The following is a 20,128-nucleotide window of genomic DNA, read 5'->3' as shown; positions in this document are numbered from 1 at the left end:
AAGGAACTGGAACAGAAAGAAGTGGAGGAGGAAAGCTTTGGTGCACAGGGAGTAGATATATTCCCCTGGTTCACAGGCTTCATAGATCATAGAATCACACAATGGTTTGATTTGGTTTGGAAGGGACCTTAAAAGACCACATAGTTCCAAATTTGCTGGGACAACTTCCACTAGAACTGGTTGCTCAAAACTCCATCCAACCTGGCCTTGAACACCTCCAGGGATGGGGCATCCACACATTCTGTTCCAGTGCTTCATTGCTTCATAAACAGTCAAGAATTTCTTCCTAATATATAATCTAAACCTGCCATCTGCCAATTTAAAGTGCTATTGTCACTGCATTGTCCCTCTTGTCACTACATTCCCTTGTGCAGAGTCTCCTCAGCTTCTTGCAGGCTCCCTTTGGGTACTGGAAGGCTGCTCCAAGGCCTCCCCAGAACCTTCTCTTCTCCAGATTGCAGAACACCAACTTTCTCAGCTTGTCCTCATAGGAGAGATGCTCCAGCCTCTGATCTTCTTCATGACCCTCCTCTAAGCAGGTCCAGGTCCTTTTGTTGGGAATCCCTGAACTGGACGCTGTACACAAGGTGCAGTCTCAGAATGGAGCAAGCAGAAGAGAACAGAATCAGTGAAACAAAGACAATGAGAAGAGATCATTAAAACTGTAAGAGTAGATGCCAGTACCTGCACTTCAAGGGCTGCATGAGGCAGCACTGATGAGTGGGCTGCAAGAAGATGCTATTTCTGCTTACATTCATGCTCCCTGCTTAATTCAGGGAGATGGAAGAAATAAATCTGGAAGCAAGATCTGATTGCTGTGTTCAACAGACTACAAATTCACTTTGACACAAATTTCTAGTTAATCCTGAAGCACTGTTTGCAGTACAACAGCTTTCTAGATTTTCATGGTATTTTTAAGCCTAAAGTGCATGACCTCCTCCCAACTACTGAACAGTTATTTGCTCATTATGCTCTGTAATGCAAAATGAATGCTCATTAGATAATTTCCTTGTAAGTGCAGGTGATATTTATTTGAGACTTTAAAATCAATACCACATTTTGCAGTGCAAAGTAAAAGCATTTTTTTCATGACAGACAATCCCATTCCATAATGAAACTAGCAGGGGTTAGGCTCTTTACTTACAGTTCTGCACTCCAAATCATAAAAATTGTGCTCCTTGCTGTTTACTTAGGAAGGGAAGTAAACAGTTCCTTCTCTGCACCAAACCAAAAATATCAGTTGTAGGAAAAAACATACAAAGAAGCAGTGAGAAAGTGTAATTCACCTGAAGTGTAAGAATTTGTTTTGCATTCTTTGAGAAGAACCAGATCTCCCGTTTATATTTTTTGGTGTAAATAAATGCAAAGCAAATGGGGTCAAAGTCTATTGTCAGCAAAGTTCAGGACATGGCAATCTTTCTTATCTTTCTTAGGTGGGGTTATAATTCAGAGAAAAATTTTTGCTTTGTATTTAATAAGACTAAATGAATTATTTTACATTATAGTTTCCATTTTTTCCCCCAGAAATGTTTGATCAGAAGATTCTCCTCACAAACTCTAAAGTTAAATCTGAGTGACAAACACAGAATACTCCACTAAGTCTCTCATTTTTAATATGGCAATTGGACAGAATTTATTTTTATTTCTTTTCTCCGTATACTTAGAAAAACATGGCATAAAGCAAACCAAACAGCATATATTAGCATAAACAAAAGCCATAAAATACCTTATTATCATGATTTTGCATGAAGGATTTTATTAGCAGGCAACACAGGCCAGCCACTAAATCAATTTCATTAGGTAAATGCAGCTCCAAGAAGCTTCTGGCAGGACACTTGTGAAGTGGAAAATCCTTCCCACTGATGCAAGTGGAGAGCACGTTAATGCATTACGTCATTCTAAATTGGATCTTGCATTTAATGCTGATGAAGGCAGCTCCTTCAGACCTATGGAACAAAGTCATTAGCAGAGCTCTGGAAATGCTGATGACTTTTTCCCTGCATCATCCCTCCTTATGGCCAACACCAGGTGCCTATTTACAATCTGGGTCATATTCCCTATCACTCCTACCAAACTGAAACAAATTTACACAACTGCAGCCAGAAGGTCTCCAGACAATACACTTTCTGTTTCCTTTCCTTGGCAAGAAGCCTTTCCCATGAGGACCAAGATTCCCTCTCGTTTCAGTGACACCAAACTGCAGTTCTGGGTGACTGCACTCCCAGCCTGCTTCTGCTGAAATGCTGCTGTTTTTTCATTTAAAGCCATATTTCAACATAAAAAAGTCAAATTCAGCTAAGCCTGAATCAGAAGAAAGGATTAGGAAGGCAGAGGAATAATGATGCATCAATTTAGCAAAGTTCTTGCTGTGAATATAAAATACTGTGTCAGTAATCTGCATTGATTGCTTGAAGAAAATTCAGAGTGCATGAGCACTCTGTTATCTTTGAACTGCACCTTTTTTTGTTGTGCTTGTACCAATGCATATTTTACAAAGATTAATATGCTTCCATCAGATCTTTACAGTTCTTTGAAATCCATAGGGACATCTGGCAAGAATATACTGTAATTTTTTCTCGTGTATTCCTGGCAAACAGATTAGTAACCAGTGAAATATTCTTAAGTGAGGGGGCAAAAGGAAATGGATAACATCAGGTTGAGCAAAAGACCTTTTCCCCTCGATTTGGAAAGAGCACAAAGCTATTGAAAGAGTGCATAAAATAGAAAGGGATCATTAAAAACTTCATCGCTAAGGAGTTAATGAGCGTCTTTGGCAAACCTGTTATCATTTGCATGTTCTTCCTGACTTTACAGGAATACACAATGTGAGGTTATGTCTTACATAAATAAGACAGAAAGGAAATGAATGCATTTTTACCACCTGGAAAAAGAACTATCATTAGCAGATTCTATCAATATCTATTCCTTATTTGCACTTCCTCTTTGCTTGAAGAAAACCATTTACAATCTGAACTTATAGCTGAAGTTAGAAACCATATTGGACCATAAATCATTCCATACTATCTCAACATACCTTTAGAAAGTCAGCTTAACACAGCATCAACAAAGGCATTAAGAGACTGATGCACAAAGTTTCTGTCAACATGAATTTCACTTGAGTCAGATGCTGAACTGCCACTGGAAAGTTTGCCTATGACTAATTTGGGTACACTCTGCACTGATAAATTAAGTGAGACTTAGACATGGAAATTGTTAAGGTACTTAAAGAAAAGCAGTCAACAAGTTAATATAATCATTCTAGTAAAGGTGTTTTAAATCCAAGGGGACCAGCGTAGTACCCTACTTTCACAGAAGAAATAGTGTTGGAATGAGAGCAAAGTTTGCCCCACAGACTTTAATACACTCCACAAAAACCATCAGCAGTGTAACACATTTGCTTGGGGTGAAGTACAGTGGCAGGCAACCAAAAGTACCTGACAGCCCTCAGGAGGGCAGTTCAAATATCTGTGTCCTTTATCCCCAGTCTAGAGGAGCTTTATGTTGACAAGCATTACAATGAGCCATCCCTTTTCAGAACTATCATGCTATGAAGATTTACAGCACATTTACAAGATCTAGCACTAATTTTTTTTGCAAGAACATACAATGGATCACTATTAAGATGGTTTAGATCACTCATTTGCCATGCTAGGAGGCAGGACTGTCACCTTCTTTGTCATCAAGACATGCAGGTGGGTGAAAGGCAAACATAACAATGGATTTATGTGGTGCAATGTAATTTTACTCTGCTTAAGCCAAACATCTATACAGCCTAACAAATATCATGTCCTCCTGAATTCTACTTCAAAATCCAAGAGCATATCCATCAAGGCAATTACCTACATCAAAAAGAGCTGTAAATTGAATACCAGAGATCAAAAAAGCACAGCAAGATGGTTTCACAACAGCCTTGAAGCTCTAATCAGTTCTCCTGGGCATCACACCCTTTAAGCACAGATTTCAGAAAAACTGCAAAAAAATCCACTACTACCTTCAACCAACACCCCTGACTGTAAATGCACCCCTGAAACGTAAACTTCACCATATAGTCAAGAGAACAGAAGGAGCTCTGGTGGCATCTGGAGTGAATTCCCTCTGCCTGACACCTCAATCAGCAGGTCAGCACAGTGTGGGGTCTGAGCTGGGGGAAGCTCATATATCCCCTTGTGCTCATATCCCTTTTTGCTCCCATTTTGCAGTAGGATTATCAGGATGAAGAAATTTATGCATCAAAGATGGAACTATCCTGCTTGTTTAAGGCAACAGCTGGAGGTTGGACAAGCTGCACACTGCACATCCAGACTCCAAACATCTCCAAAAGAACAGTGAGGTGATGCCTGTGAGCCCTCACCACTGAGCAACTCACTCATATCCTTGTATGTTTAGGGCCCCAAATCAGTAATTTGTGTTTGTCTTTAATCAAGCTATGCCAGTGTGCATGTTAGTTTAAGCCTCAGTTACAAAGAGGAAATATGTTGATATAGAGGACAGTCATTGCCAGAAAAATACACTGGCCAGTTTCTAAAAAAGTGGGTGAGGGGAAGATCTACAAGCTGCAGAAATTATTGGTTCCTACTTTTCCCTCTAATTATCAACTCAATGAGTGCCCCTTTGTTTTTCAGGTCACTCCCCAATTACATGTTTCCTTTGTTCCACAGCATTTAGTTCTTTTCCAGTGTTGCAAAATTAACTGGACAGGTTTCTTAATCTTGTGTCTACAAAGAACTTGTTGTGATTGCAATGAATGCTTTCATTTTGCTGGTGTCTGAAATACGATTTACAGGGGAAGGGGGAGTGCGGGCTGATGCTGGTCCCATCATTAATAACATTCCTGCAGGGATTGTAGTGGTGGGAGTAAAAACCCCAAAGCTTTTATATAATAACAGCATGTGTTTGCACGTGAGCTGCTCCTTTAAGAAGCCTTGGGGCTACTGGAAGTAGAGAGATCCAGAGAAAAGGCAGCCCCACAGCTATAACAGAGGGCAGAGGTTAAATCTTTTGGCATATTTACCATAAGGATGGTCACTGCACACCCTCTCCCTGAAGGCTTCACTGAAATAGAAGTGTTTGCCATTGGCACTGCCCTGCTGGTAGAAGGTAAGTTTGGTGTGGGACCTCAGCAGCAATGAGATTTTTTTTCCTCCTATTATTTCTGATAAGAGGAGGGAAGGAAAATTGAAGTGAACAGCAGTACTTGTGGTATGGTGACCCTGGTTACAGTGGCTACATCACCAGTACTTGTGGTGAGTAAATCAGGGGGAGCTGCAAGCTCCTTGCCTTGAATATCTGTGCTCTATGTGTAGCTGTGGCAGTGAAATACTTGTTACTCAGCTCTTCTCAGTAATTTGGGATGTGATATTTTGTTGTTGACTTTTAAAGGCAATTTTATCTTCCTCTGGGGAAAGAAGTTGAAATGACTGATAATCTCTCAATGAAATTGGACTGCTTGTTTTGTGGGTTATGATGGCTGTCTTACAATCAAAGACAATAGCTCCAAAAAAACCTGTAAACTCTTAGCATACATCCAGACTGCAATGGTAGCACTGTGATTAATGGCTGCTGGGTAAAAGTAACAAACCATATCAATTTAATTTAGCCAATGTGATCTTTTCTTAAGGCATATGCCACTTATTGAGAGACTGCCACAAAACCATGAATTTGTATCTACCTGGCAGCCAGCAAAGGTTCACAACTAGGATTATGTTGGTGTCAGTCCCAGGGCATGGGATCCCATTTCTGCTGAGTGCTACTCAAAGGGGGATGTGGGAATCATGGGGCCCAAGAGCCAAGGAGGAGAAGCTGTAAGCACCATCAGAGTGGGATAAATGCTCATTAGCTCACCCCATGAACATGTAGCATGGGTGTTTGCCTTTGCCTTGCAGCCAAGCTCATATCTGGCTGCAAAGGAAAGCTGGAAATGCTGTCAGAAACTCTTCCTTGGAAGAAAGAGGAAAAAGCTTCCACTTCTTGCCCAGGAGCAGACTGCTGCCTGAACAGAGTCCAGGGCTAAGCCTGGCTGACAGTCCTGAGCCATGTGCACAGCCTGGCAGGATCTGCACTCTGGTCCTGAAGGGTGGGAACAGCAGGAGGACAGGGACAGTGCTGGGTCCTGCTGGGGACCTGCTTGTGGCACCACAGCCCTGCAAGCCCTGCCCTGTGCCAGGGGCTGCAGCCTGTGGGGACCTGCACTTGTGCAAGTTCCAGCAAAGAACCCCGTGGTAACCACCTGCAGTTAAAACCAGGTGTAGTCTAATACATTTCTGGTTTACTAAACACAAGTATTTTCCACAGGCAGAATGTGCCCAGTAGATTGGCAGTAAAACTTTATTATTGTCATTGGTTAGAAGACCAAGCTAAATAATCAGGTTTAATTCACCTTCTGAAACACAGGAAGACCTCTCCTTTTTTTATGGCAGCTTCTTACTGCAGTTCACAAAAAAAGGTTGTGGTGAAGATGAAGAGCTGCATTCACTTTATTAAGTGGACACATTTGCTGATCTAAAAATGAAAATTCAAAGCTTTTAAAAAAAATTTAGTAAGTTCTCTATTTGTACACTCATGATGAGCTTCAAGAAAGCAGAATCTGGTAAAGCCTGAGGCTTCCAAAACCAGGGCAAAGATAGAAAATAAATCTGATATAGTAATAACTCTTCAGCTCTACTCTAAATTTGCTCAGAACACATCTCTCCTAAAGGCTTCTCTGCATTTGGGAGAGTTGACAGCAGTTTTACCCTGTGGGTGGGAGGTAATCTGGCAGGGAGGAAATAAAAACAGCCGATCTCAAATGGCTCCAAATATTTCTCCTGGAAATATTTTGTTATATGTTGTGTAATGATAGACACACATCAGCTGGTACTATGGTTATGCCGTCAGCCATTAATGCAATTAAGGTAGAAGCAGGATTTCTGACTAGAAAAAAAAAATCATCCATCTTATGTAACTGCAGAATTAAGACAATAATCATAAGTAACTACACTATTTTACAGAATTAGGGGATAAGGATTTTTTCTGTGCTACATCATTTCTTTTTCCAAGAAGAACACAAAGACAAAGTGCCTCTCATCTAACTGAAACTTAGGGACTGGATGTTGAGTCAGAGCCTCATCAGAGGTAAAATAATTCAGGTTGCCTTGAAAAAGGTATTAAAAGACAAAGCTTGAGTTTAAACCAGTGAAGGATGGGCTTTGGAGTGGCACAGCTCAGGTTGCTCTGAGGACCAACATAAATTTATTTTTTTTTAATCTATCAGTGAGTGCTTTTCATAATTAGATTATTCCTTTCCATGTATAGTCTATTGACGAGGAGCAGTAATAAGATTGGGCTGGTGTGATTCAAGCCCTGTGTAGCTGCCCTGAGACAGAAGCCCAAAGGGAGGCAGCCTGACTGAAACATGGCTGGGAGATTTCTGTGCTTAAACGGAAAAAGAATGTTAGAATGGACATTAAGCACAAGCCATTTCTCTATCAAAGTCAGGCCTGGACATGTGTACACCAGCAGCAGCTCTCCTGGAACTGCTTCCTCTGCATCTCACTTGCTCTGAACCCTGAACTGTGTGTCCCTGCATGGAGCCTGACAATCCAGCTTCTCTTATTATCACAAAAGGCAGAATTGCAAATGAGATCAAACCTCTTCTGCTCCACATGACTGATGAAGTCTGAAGCACTGGCTTGAGCCATGACTTCTCATCTGAAAGCCTTTGTAACTTGCGTGCAGACTGACCACTACAGACATATTTCCTGTGCATAAGATTCCACTGTAATTATTCCGTCATCAAAGAAAACAGCAGTATCATTGTAGATATTTTCCATTTCCAGTCGAATCACACCAAACAATTCTGTCTTTCAGCCCTGCTTGGTTTCTGCCTGAATGGCTTGACCATTATTTCTTTCCGAAAAATCAAAGAGCTGAGAACACCCAGCAACCTGCTGGTCCTCAGCATCGCCCTGGCCGACTGCGGGATTTGCATCAACGCCTTCATCGCTGCCTTCTCCAGCTTCCTCAGGTATGGCAGGGAGGTTTTCCTAAAGCTTGTTCAGAAGAACCACATGAAAATCAACAGCTTAAGCTTTAAGAGGTCTAACTAATTAAATGGCTCTCTTTCTGCCATAAGTCATAGCCAACTTTCTTGTTCCTTGTCGTGGTTTGAAAGCAAAACCAGTGAGAGGCTTCAAGTCAGAAATTCAATTTAATAAGAAGAAAGGAAAAAAGTAAAATAAAATTTAAAAAATGCAATAACGCAAAAGACCGCTGACAGAGTCAGAACACACCCTGAGCAGGGTGGTGGGAGCAGTCCAGGGGAGGGGCTCTTCCTGAAGCAGTGATCCCACAGAAAGGTCTGGGAGCTCTGCTCCTCTGGGAATCCAGTGGCTCAGGGCTGCTTGTCCTGTCCCAAATCCCAGATTCTCTCCAGGTGGGAATGCTTGGCTCCTCCCCCTGGGCATTGGGAGCATCTCCCAATGGGATGAGGAGTCGTGCAGTGGGTCCTTGATGGCCCATTAAACAGAGAGAGCTCCTGGAGGGAGTTCCCTGTGAGTCCTGGGCAAGGCATTGATGGGCCATGAGCAGAAGAGCCCAAAGGAGGGGCCTGGGAAAACACTGCCCCACCTGGTTCCAACAGCTCATGGGGATGGGGAGAGAATAAATACTGTGTGTACATCCTACACTGCAACCCAGGACAGTAGAAAAGCAGATTTTACTGCATATAACCAGTGACAGATTATAAGACTGACTAGAGAAGACATTTAGCAGACATCTTCACCAGTGGTTATAGAAGCTACTTGAATATCAAAATATCACTTCACTAAACCTCTAGACTGACCCCAAATTTGTCTGCAAGTCTTTATCTGTTTGTTGTGTTGCACTGACTTGCACACATTGATAAATTAGCTCCTCACAAAGGAGGCAAATCTTGAAGATCTGGATAATCGGACAAAATGTAGATTTCAAATTTAAATCCTCCCAACTTTTCAATACACAGATAAAGGGTTATATTTTCTTCTCAGCATTAAGAGTACAAATAACTGTTGCACCACAAGAGAAACCAAATGCCTAAAAGCAAGTCCAGTAACATCTTTCAGTGTTTCTTAGACAGATGGGACGAGCACAGGCTATCAAGGATGAGCACAGGCTATCATTGTACCCTCTCTGCTGATGCAATTTCCAAACATGCCTTCACCTTTCTCTATGATTTTCTTAGCCTGTTCCTTGTTTGTTGACAGATACTGGCCCTATGGCTCTGATGGCTGTCAGATCCATGGCTTCCATGGCTTTCTGACAGCCCTGGCCAGCATTGGCTCCAGTGCTGCCGTCGCCTGGGACAGATACCATCACTACTGTACAAGTAAGGGCTGCAATTTACCTCCCAACCACATCCACAGCCTGCCAAAGGCAGCTGCCTGATGCTTCTGAGAATCAAAGCAAGCACATACTTATCATTTGTATTTTATATATGAGTTTGTTTTTCTTATACAGTAGATAGGGCAAATATAAACAGTTTCTCCAAAGGACCCTTTCCCATACAGGGGGAAATTATTATCAACCACCTTCAGGAGATATTCCCTCTTCCAGATCACATCCAATTTGTGACCTTCTTTCTCTTAATCCGTAAGTAATCTTTAAAACAAAGTCCCAAATAAAATCCAATCCCTCATATTGAAGAAAAATCTATTCATCTTGGGCTTTCACCCAACACCCTGCTGTGTACCAAACAGATCATCATGTTCATGCAGAGTTTACTAATTACAGATAAATTTGGTGTAAGCAGAGAGCTGCCTCTGCAGAGACAGTGGCTGGAACAGAGCCCGTGCAGAGGCAGGATTGGACAGACACAGCTCAGCAGCCCCTTTGTGCAACACACAGGCATTTGGGGCTGCAAGAGACTTCTTTTACCCACAAAGTAAAATATATTTTACCCACAGAGCCATTGAGGCACAATCTCCATGTGATTCCAGCAGCAAACAGCAAAGCACACCCCAAGCACACAGGGAATATGGTCAGTCTGATTATCTTGTTGAGGAAAGGCTGCCAACTTTTTTGTTCTGCAATTTTTGCAGGAATTTGGCTCAGGTAAAGAAATATATTTTTTTATGTCTAGACAACGGTCCCAAATAATGCAGGCTGTGAGCTAAATCCATACTAACATCCCTTGGACACTGAAATGCATTTGAAGCATCTGTATTTTATGAGAGAGAGCCTGAAAATAAGCATGTCTGGGAAAGACATTTTACTCTCGGCCACATTGGCTTTAATGCTTTTGTGCCATGCACTCCTCCAGTCAAGAACACACAATACATTTAGAGTACAGGCAGAAGGACCCTAAGGGCACAAGCTTCTTTACTTTGCTCAAATTGTTACTTACTGATGGCCAAACATGGCTCCTAAAAGTGAACATTTTGAACAACAAAACAAAACAAAAATCCCCGAAGGTGCTCATGCCCTGTGGTTATTCCAGTAAAACCAGCCCCTTCTAGTTCAATTCTTCACATGCTGATTGCAAGGGAGATTAAGGCATATTTCACAGATGTGCTACACCAAGCCCACAGGCTACGCTGTGTTCTCAATCCATACATTAAACTCCTGTTGACACCAGTGTGACTTGCATGCCTGTACAGCAGGTACAAAATACCTTTACCTAAAATATAAAGCTGTCAGCCTTTTAGCTTCACTCCCCAGGATCTGGTACTCCCTTCCAGGCTCAATTACATCATCCCCAGGTGGTTTTTTTTTGTTATGTCCTAACAGTTTCCCAAGAAAACCTTTGCTGTGGCATTCATCAGCTTGGCACTGATTATTCACTATCCCTACTTCTGGGAAGAAAGAGCTCATGAGAATGTAAAATTACTATGATAACCTGTGGCTTTACAACTATTCTGGATGCTAATATCACAAATTTGTTCATCAACATTCCAAAAATTAACCAGATTTTTAGACTTGGACATCAGCAAGCCCTAAGTGATAAATACCTTTAAAATGTTTTGATAACCAGACAAGTCACTCACCAGAAATCAGGTTGATATTGTTTGGCAATATGAAAGAAAACAGTATTATCACCCCAGCAGAGATTTATTTTTTCAGTCTGTGAAAATCAGCTAAATGTTTGAATAAATCATAAATCTTAAAAGAAATACATTCATAAATGTTTCCACAAACTAAACACCGAGATATAATTTATGATTATATCACTAAAAACTGGCCTTTATGATCAAAAGGATTAAGGTTCCGTGATCTATCTGGCACTTGCTAAAAGTTCATCTTTTGGCATCAAAATTTTAGTCATCTTTGAATGATGGGGGCACAGTCTTTCTGTTCCAAAGCAATTAGAGAAATTGTTTTAAATTCCCTGCATTCATATTTCACTGTGTGGAAAAGAGAGGCTTCCATTTTGCTTTTAAAAGAGAGAAAACCAGAGCACAAGAGTGATTAGACTTAATAGGACCAAACTGCCAGCACTGGGCACTAATTAGGAATTATATCTACAAGCATATGCTGAACCCCATACATTTTGCATTTAATTGAATTAGGACCTACACAGCTATTACATTCAATTTTATCAGGCCAAGAAAAGGCATTTAAGGTAAAGCAATGGATTGTTGTGCACAAAAACAACTGAACTGCTCTCAACTTGTGCTCTTGCTCTCAACCTTCTCAGGGAAGGACATTTTTGCCACGTGAGCACATCTTTCACTGTTCTTATACTGAAAGTATTTTTTCTGAGAAAAACTAAAACAATCTCAAGATTGTTTGATTTTATATTCATATATTTTTAACCACTTCTGATGTGTGTGTAAATATTTCCTGAAGGGTCAACCAGCAGCTGATTTTACCAGGTCTACTTCACCATTAATCTCATTTTGCAAAAGGTCAGAGCCAAAAGGAAAAATTTAATTTTGTTAGTTCTGATTCTGTCCTCTTCAAGCCTCCAAAGTGGGGCCCAAAAAGTATTGCCTCCCCTTAGTGAAAACGACATCATTCCTTGTCCCTAATGGGAGATTGGATTAGAAGGGAAAGTCACTGTTCTCCCTGCTGGTGTCATGGGCATGACAACAGACACTGGCCTGGATAACAAAATTATCCAGACTTTTTTACATCCCAGCACTGGGGCTAGCACAATATCCTGCAGCAGCAAGGAAGCCTGCCTGCTTTCTCCACGAAGAAATACTTCCTGTGTCTTCTCAAGTTTCCAGTCTTTCATTACATTCCTTTGGGTATTTGATGGAACTGGATGAGATAGGTACAAGAGAATACTTTATAATAAAATTAGAAAAAAATTGCTAATGCTGAGTGTTTCACATTTCCTGTTACAGGCTAAGTGATGATCTAAAGGGCAAAATTACTTGTCCAGTAGTATTTTTAGAACAAGTTCTGTTCTCATGTTGGGTATATATATTCACATATATATTGATGACCAGTAATTTTAGAATAGAGTATATTAGATATCCACACATGCCATGCACTCCTGGCCAGGCAGGAAGGATGAAAGCAGGGGCTGGGGAGTGTGTGCAGAGTCACATTTCTGATCTGACCCACACTCTGCAATGGGACTCTTTCTTCAAACACTCTTTATTGCATCACCTGTTCATTCTACTCTCTGCCTCATCTGTGTCTTTAAACACATTCCCAAAACACAGGAATATAATGTTTGTAACAGCAGCTGTATCTCCAGCATGGAGCTGAGCAGCAATACAGGATTTATCTAAGTAAAACACACAAAAGAGAAGTTCAGTTTGCTGTTTGCTAAAAGCTTCCTTCTGATTTTATGGAAGACTGACTCCTCCAGACTCTGGTCACCTTCAGGATGCAGAACATGAACAGCTGCTTGGTGGGCCTGACAGCTGTTTCCAGTGGTTTTGTTCAGGGCATGGAGACCCCCTTTGTCTTCCCACAGGGAGCAGGCTGCAGTGGAGCACAGCAGCCTCCATGATGGTGTTTGCCTGGCTCTTTGCTGCCTTCTGGTCCGTGATGCCCTTGCTGGGCTGGGGAGAATATGACTACGAACCGCTCCGAACCTGCTGCACCCTGGACTACAGCAAAGGGGACAGGTGAGGGCCAGGGCCAGCTCCAACAGGCTGCCACCCCCTAGGATGGTCTTGGTGGCACACAAACCCCATCCCAGCTGTGCCCAGCACTGCTCCTGGGGCAGATGTCCCTTCCCAGCAGCTGGGACAAGGCAGGCACCACCCAAGGCTGCCTGGACTTGCATGGTGGCACAGGGAACAGCTCAAGTCAGCTTCCTCTGGGGGAGAGACTGGTGCTCAGCTTTCTGACCCTCCCTCACTCATCTGTACACTGCATCTTTTCTGGGGTTAGGGCTTGAAATATTTCAAACTTTTTTTTTTTTTTTTTTGGCTTTATGCAGGCCAGGACAGATGTCTGAGTAGTGATGGTTTACAATACCAACACCAGTTGTACAATACTATCCATCCCACACCTGGCACAGCTTAACTGGCCTTCAGCAAATGCTGCACCTCAAGCATGTTGACAAAAGTGGTCTTAGCAATTTTAAAATTACAATTTGATAAATATTTACAGCAAGTTTACAGAGATGCACTAGAGTTGAATTAACACCCTCTGTTTTTTCTTCCCTCCTCACCTTTTCCAGAAACTATGTCACATTCCTTTTTGCTCTATCCACGTTCAATTTCATGATCCCAGGCTTCATCATGCTGACAGCCTATCAGTCCATACACCAAAAATTCAGGAAAACTGGGCACTTTAAGGTAAGAAAACTCCCTGAACCCCTGTAATCACCTTGACACAATAGGGCTGCATTCAAAGTAGTAGAGTCAAAATCCTTGAAAAAAAGGACTTTTACAAAGACTTTGAATCAGCTCCCTCTGTCCTAACTCCCCCAGTGCTACTTGACTAGGAGGGTAGTGCAACACAGAATGGAGACATCCACAAAGTTCATGGAAACACCATCCTTGGAAATGTCAACCTTTTACCAGAGGGCCAACATTTTTTACAAATGCTGTAAACAGTTCCCCATCAAAGAGGGAGTTGGACCAGTGATCCTGAAAGATTTCCCTCCATCAACACTGGTCCAACTCTCCTCACAAAATAATCACAGAGCGTACAGAATATTTGCCAATAGCATATCAATATTTATCCAGGGAAGTTTATCTCAGGGAGGATTGTTTTTTCCTGCTTTGCCTTTGGCTCATGGCTGAGGAAGTCAGAACTGCAAGGAAACACACAGGCACCCCATTGGGGGAGAAGGGCCTTCAATACACATTGTGTTTACACTTGGCTGAGGAAATCCAGGAATCTTTATGAGCTGGAAACAAAGGAATTGCTCTGCTGTGGCAGGTTTATGGGAGTGTAATGTGGTGATTATATGAGTTGTTTGCTGAGGTGCAGGCTGTACAATCTGGGGCACCATGCATGGCCAGTGGGCACAGCCCAACCCCTGCACTCAGCAGACAGTCAGAGCTCAAGAGAAATGTTATATTGACAGAGACAGTCAGGCAGACTTGTTTGTAGCTGACTGCAATAAAAACATGTCTCCTACGTATTTCTTGAACAAGTCTCAGTGTTCATTATTATGTCTATTACTTTTTTCCAGTAAGTTTGTATGCACTAGCATGTCATTTCTTTCTCACGATTCTCTGTAGCTGTGCAGACAAGTTACAATGCAGATGAAATTTTCACTTCCTTAGTCATTAATATTTATTGGCCATGAACACCATGGATAGGGCCTTAGCATAAAGGACAGAGAAATCCCCTTACCACAACATAGTTACTGCATCCCTTTCTCGCACCAGCATGGCAGTGGCTTCACACAGTTTGTCTGCAAGTCAGCAGAATATCATTCCTTTTAATCTACTTTTAAATTTTCAGATTCCTCTCCCTTCAGCAGCATTACTGGCCATGGCTTCTATATCCAGCACACACTGATTTAGCTGATCAAAACACCATAAGGTGTTTTGCCACCTCTGCCACTCCCCACCCACGCCCAGGATCAGCCTTTGGTGCTGCTGCTCTGCTCTGTCTCACATCCTGTTGCCTGATCCTCTCCTGCTGCTGAACACAAACCACAGCCCCACAGGACCTCTCCCATCCATTTGTGTGATGGTGAAACACAAAGAAACCCGTTGCTCTTGTTTTTCAGTTTAATACTGGTTTACCATTGAAGACACTGGTGATTTGCTGGGGTCCCTATTGCCTCCTGTGCTCCTATGCAGCAGTGGAAAATGTGATGTTCATTCCACCCAAATACCGCATGGTACGTCAGTGCCACCTCAGGACACACCAACAGTGGGATTCTCCTCACTCTCCTCTCTCTGTCTCTATGGAACAATGCCTGTTTACTCACTACTGGCTTCACTTGTAAAAATATAAATATTATAAGTATTATATGTAAGTATACTTATATATAAGTATACTTATATAAGTAATATAAGTATTATAAGAAGTAGTCCTTTCCCTTAAAGCATTCTGTTCATCTACCATTTTTTAGTGAAAACAGGTAAGCACAGTGATGTAGCAGGCATTGCATTTTTGCTTTGATCAAGGGAAAGTTTAAGAAGTTTTTTTCTTCAGCAGTTAGTTAGAGATGTGTAACCTGTACTGTTCCGTGCCATGTAGGAGCTTTTTGTGTCCTTCCAAGAGTGAGGTACCAGCTCAGAATTTTCAGTTTTAAAGAGACTGTTTGTCTCATTCACATTTCTAATACTTCTCTCTCCTCAAGGAAGCTGTAATTGATCATTCCTAAGGTTCTGCCACCTCCTTTTCCCCCTTTCTTCTATGAGTCTTGGCTCCAAAGCCACTTTTGGGACTCATCAATATCACATCAAAACTTTCAACTTCCATTCCATGCCCCAAACCAGCCCAGTTTCAGGTTACCAAATGCATTACTGTATTCAGTATCCCACATTAAATGTTTTAGCAACATCAGCCTGTTCATCCATCCACAGGTGTCCATGGCACACCTTTCACTCCTCCTAAGTGCTTGTATTCACTCTCAACTGAATTATTCCTTTTTCAGGCAATGCCAACCTCAATTCTTTCTCCTAGAAACTGTAATTTCCTGAGTACTTCCCACCAGTCAAATTGCTTTTACTTCTCCCCTGTCTGGGAGCAGCAAGTTAATGCCATTGGAGAGAGGGGTTTTTTGGTAAAGAGAAACTAAACACAGGCTGAAATCAGCCCATTGTATTCTCAGTGTGTTTTCCTAATAATAAATATTGTGTTTCATGACAGATTCCTGCCCTTATTGCCAAGACTGTGCCAACGGTGGATGCCTTTGTATATGCCCTGGGAAATGAGAACTACAGAGGAGGAATATGGCAGTTCCTCACAGGACAGAAGATTGAGAAAGCAGAGGTCGATAATAAAACTAAATAACCCATTATGGCACTGAACAAAATTACTGCGGGTACATCACTGAAAGCAAAAATTCAAGAAAACTGAGTGCGTTCTCTGATATGTGCAAAGGTGGTTCCACATTGGAAAGGCTGTGCATTGGCTACAAACAATGAAATATGGAAAGAAAGCCCTCCAGATAAGTGTCCAAACCATCACGAGCTGCTTGTCAAACAAGCTGCCTTAAACCTGTGTTGATTGCCATCGGTCTCATTTTGTATGTCACTGCAAATAAACTATGGGCTGGAAAGCATTTTTTTTTTCTCCTGATAAAAGCTAACATAAAAGCTCAGCAAGTTAACTGAAGCAGGATATTCATTTATCCAGAGAGGCCTCATCAGACCAATCTGTGCAGGTTGTCCATATGGTAATGTCTGGATTATTAGAAGATTAAACCAGCATCCAGCACTGACCACATGTCCGTATAAATAGCTTGTTCATCTGAACAACTCGTTTTCAGTGCACCCAAAACGGGAGTTTCCAAATTTCCATCATGAATCTGACATCCTAGTTCCATAAAAACATTTTAGTGAGCATGTTTCCCCAGAAAGGAATATTAGCTTGGCTCCTATTCAAATGAGTTACTGCATGACATTCAGCCTTGTCACACACTAAACTGCATCAGATTTTGCAGCTGCTGCTTAGCAGGACAATCAAAAGCTTATAGTCCATCATAAAAAACATTCATCTTTTTGTTGAACATTGAGCAAAAACTAAAGGGAGGTATGAGTCAGATTCTGCTCAAAAATGTCATAAGAATAAAAATTCACTTCACATCTTCCATTAAATTCCTTTACATTCTACATAAGAGAGCAATCACTGAATCAGTGGTGATTAAAACATCTGAGCAATTAAAAAGTCACTTTCACAATCATCAGAATTCATATGTATGTTAAACTCTCAGAAATGTCCACTTTAAACACTTGTATTTACTCATGTTGCTCCTATTGCCTAGTGATGAAAAACTGCCAGTTGATATTGCCTGTTATTACAAGATGTGTCTCAGAATTGCCCACTTGTAGAAAAATATGTGCACGACACAGATTAAGAGAGATTGTGTGTACAAAAAAAAGCAAACTAATTGATACTTACAGGGATCATATGGTTCATTTCCAAGCCCTGACAGTAAAAAGGGTTTTTGAAACAAACCAAAGAAAAAGCTGATCTATCCTTTTGATGCCTTCCAACATATTAAAAGGGAAAACAGTTGTTTGTGAGCTACAAAAGGGTAGATGGTACAATCCTGCAAGCTAAACTATCAGTGGGTAGAAGGAACATTCATGTCTAGAGATAGGGAATAAATGTCATTTTGTCAGTAGTTAACCAGCAGGATCCCATTCTGAGATGTGCTTTGGGACTCCATGAGGTTTAATCTGGTCACAAACTACCTGACAGAGCACTGAAAAAATGCCATAACAAAATTATGCAGAACAATGACATCCAGTGCTGACAGCAAAGACTCACATCTTAGGTACACCTAATACAAAGTGAGCAGATGACAAAATGTTTGTGCTGATAAGTGCAAAATAACATGTCTGGGCACAAAATTACCTTTAAGTATGTATCTGCAGTGACAGGCTCTAAATGTGCAATTATCTCTTTCTCAGGAAAGAGGCTGGGGAGGTCTTGCAATCACCAGCTCCACTGTCAGCAGGGTCACAATGACAAATCCCAGCAGAATGCTAAAAAACACCAAAAATGGAGTAGGTAACAAAACAGGACACAGTCACACCATTTGAAAACCAAATATTCAGACTTAGTGAACAGGGCACATAGTTTGGGTTGTTCCAACTCAGAGAGGACAAACTAGAAAAGAGCCACAGAGATGATCAAACACAGGGAGAAGCTTGAACACAGTAGGGAGGAAATGAAGGAGAGAGATGGCTGGTGAGGAGAATAGAGACAGGCTTATTGAACAGGGATCCAGGGCATGAGAGATGGAATGATTGTTTGCTGCTCCCAGAGGAATGATGGGACATGCAGTAAAATTAGTTTGAGATGTGCATTTTCTGAAGTTCACAGTTGGAGGAGTGTTCTTCATCTCTGCCTATTGAAACACATTATGGTTTACATTAAAAAACTGTAATAATCTAATAAATAACAGCTAAAGACATTTGGTTAGGGACTGAGTCCCTTTGGCTTAAAGGAAACATACATCAGGAACTCATCTCAGACTTTGGTTTAGTCCATTTGCTGATTGATTTTTGATTTGCTCTTACTACAAACTTTCTACTGTGGGAGCAGAAAGCAGCAGAGCTGTTTCTTCATTCTGTTGGACAGCTACAAATCTAAACATGCTTAGGTTTGTGCATTCTTTTTCATACTGATTACTGAGAAGTAGTGGTGGGTAAAGCTGAATATCATGACTTAGAGAGCTGAATGTTGGTAAAGGGTATTCAAGCCTTGTGACAAATGGGGCCTCTGTCCTGAGCAGCAACAAAAGCTGTACTCTAGAGCCCCACTGAAGAAACAAAGTCACTGAAACCTTTCAGACCTAGGGAAGGTGCAAAACTTATAGACAGACTGTGAAGAACACAGGACATGTTCATAGTGCCCAATGTAGGACTTGGGACTAAGCAGAGGCAGTGCAGTGCATTAATAGTGAGATGAGAACAGCCTGTCCCACCCCAGGGAGAGAGACACCTCCCTTCAGATGGTTTCCTGTGCACTGTGTTTCTCCCACTGAGTCAGAAATCCCACCTGGTTTCACTCTGCACCTCTAAATGTAAAGATGTACATAAAACCTGAGTCATTTCTCCTGTCATTTATCTCCCCCCTAAATATCTTCAACAAATGCTTCTCAGGCAGTTGTTCCAGCCTGAAGACTCCTTCATACAAGTTCCTGGCTGAGGGGAGAGAGGCAAAAAAAGCATTTGAACAAACTGTTCAAATTCTAATTTATAGCCTTGGCTGCTGACTTTCTGCCAAAGAGGGGAGGAATTTGGGTTGCTCATGACTCATTTATTGGATTATGGATACTTTCTCTTCACCAAAAAAAATTGAAACAAAAAAAAAGACACGGAAATAAACATGAGAGTTTCCAATGACTGGTCACCAAGATCAGGCAGTACCTGATAACTGGTCACTCTTCTGGCTGTGACTAGTCCTCACCAATGGGTTATTCACATTAATGATGACCACTAACAATGGCCTAAACAAATGTCCTGCACTTCAGGAAAATATCTGAAACCAAACTGCAGTGCATCAAGAAGCCAAACACATACTTCCAGTTAATTATACAGTTTATCTTTAGCACAGTCAGCCTTCACCACAATGTGCTGGCCCAGCTCCCCATGGCACTGCCAGTGGATATCTGTTACCATCCCGATTACACCTGCCACAACAAGGTTTTATCTTGAGGAGTTTAGGCTGAAGCAAACAAAATCCCATCATGTTTTTGCTCTCTGGAGAGTCCCAGATGGCCAGAAACAGGATTTACATTACCCTAATCAAAGTACAGGCCAGGGGGTTATACGGGGGATACAAGACACTCCTATACACAGAGTATCCCACCTATTCTCTAAACCAAACTGCATAAGAACGAAAAAAGGGAAATTCAGCTTAAGCCAGTACAGCCAATATGAACATCAGTGATTAATACCTGTCCTGTCACTAAAGATGAGAGTGACTACAATGACTGTGTGCCCACTGTTAAAAAGTAATTAAATGACACCTCAGGTTATATATATCACATTAACCATTGCAACCCTTTGTTGGGGACAACCCAAACAGAAGTGAAAGTGGGGCTCTCCTTGGCTTCAATTACTTG

General features: G+C 41.5%; 1 protein-coding gene across 1 annotated transcript; it reads left to right on the top strand.

Annotated features, from left to right (window-relative positions):
* The first annotated feature begins 4,870 nt into the window (after positions 1–4,870).
* RGR (retinal G protein coupled receptor) lies at positions 4,871–16,593 on the top strand. The gene is made up of 7 exons (XM_083865915.1): positions 4,871–5,097; positions 7,846–8,002; positions 9,219–9,340; positions 12,884–13,037; positions 13,598–13,715; positions 15,107–15,220; positions 16,198–16,593. The coding sequence occupies exons 1-7, from the start codon at positions 5,019–5,021 to the stop codon at positions 16,339–16,341; spliced, it is 888 nt and encodes a 295-aa protein (XP_083722041.1). The 5' UTR covers positions 4,871–5,018; the 3' UTR covers positions 16,342–16,593.
* Positions 16,594–20,128: the final 3,535 nt, after the last annotated feature.

This window comes from Zosterops lateralis (genome assembly GCF_965231275.1).
Source record: "Zosterops lateralis genome assembly, chromosome: 8".
NCBI classification, from domain to species: domain Eukaryota; kingdom Metazoa; phylum Chordata; class Aves; order Passeriformes; family Zosteropidae; genus Zosterops; species Zosterops lateralis.
This window is presented reverse-complemented; position numbering and strand designations above follow the sequence as displayed.

Excerpts from the sequence above, each read along its gene's own strand:
- RGR (XM_083865915.1), top strand. The coding sequence starts at position 5,019 with ATGGTCACTGCACACCCTCTCCCTGAAGGCTTCACTGAAATAGAAGTG. Across the intron at positions 5,098-7,845 it reads CACTGCCCTGCTGGTAGAAG|CCCTGCTTGGTTTCTGCCTG; the intron begins GTAAGTTTGGTG and ends TCTGTCTTTCAG. Across the intron at positions 15,221-16,197 it reads TTCCACCCAAATACCGCATG|ATTCCTGCCCTTATTGCCAA; the intron begins GTACGTCAGTGC and ends GTTTCATGACAG.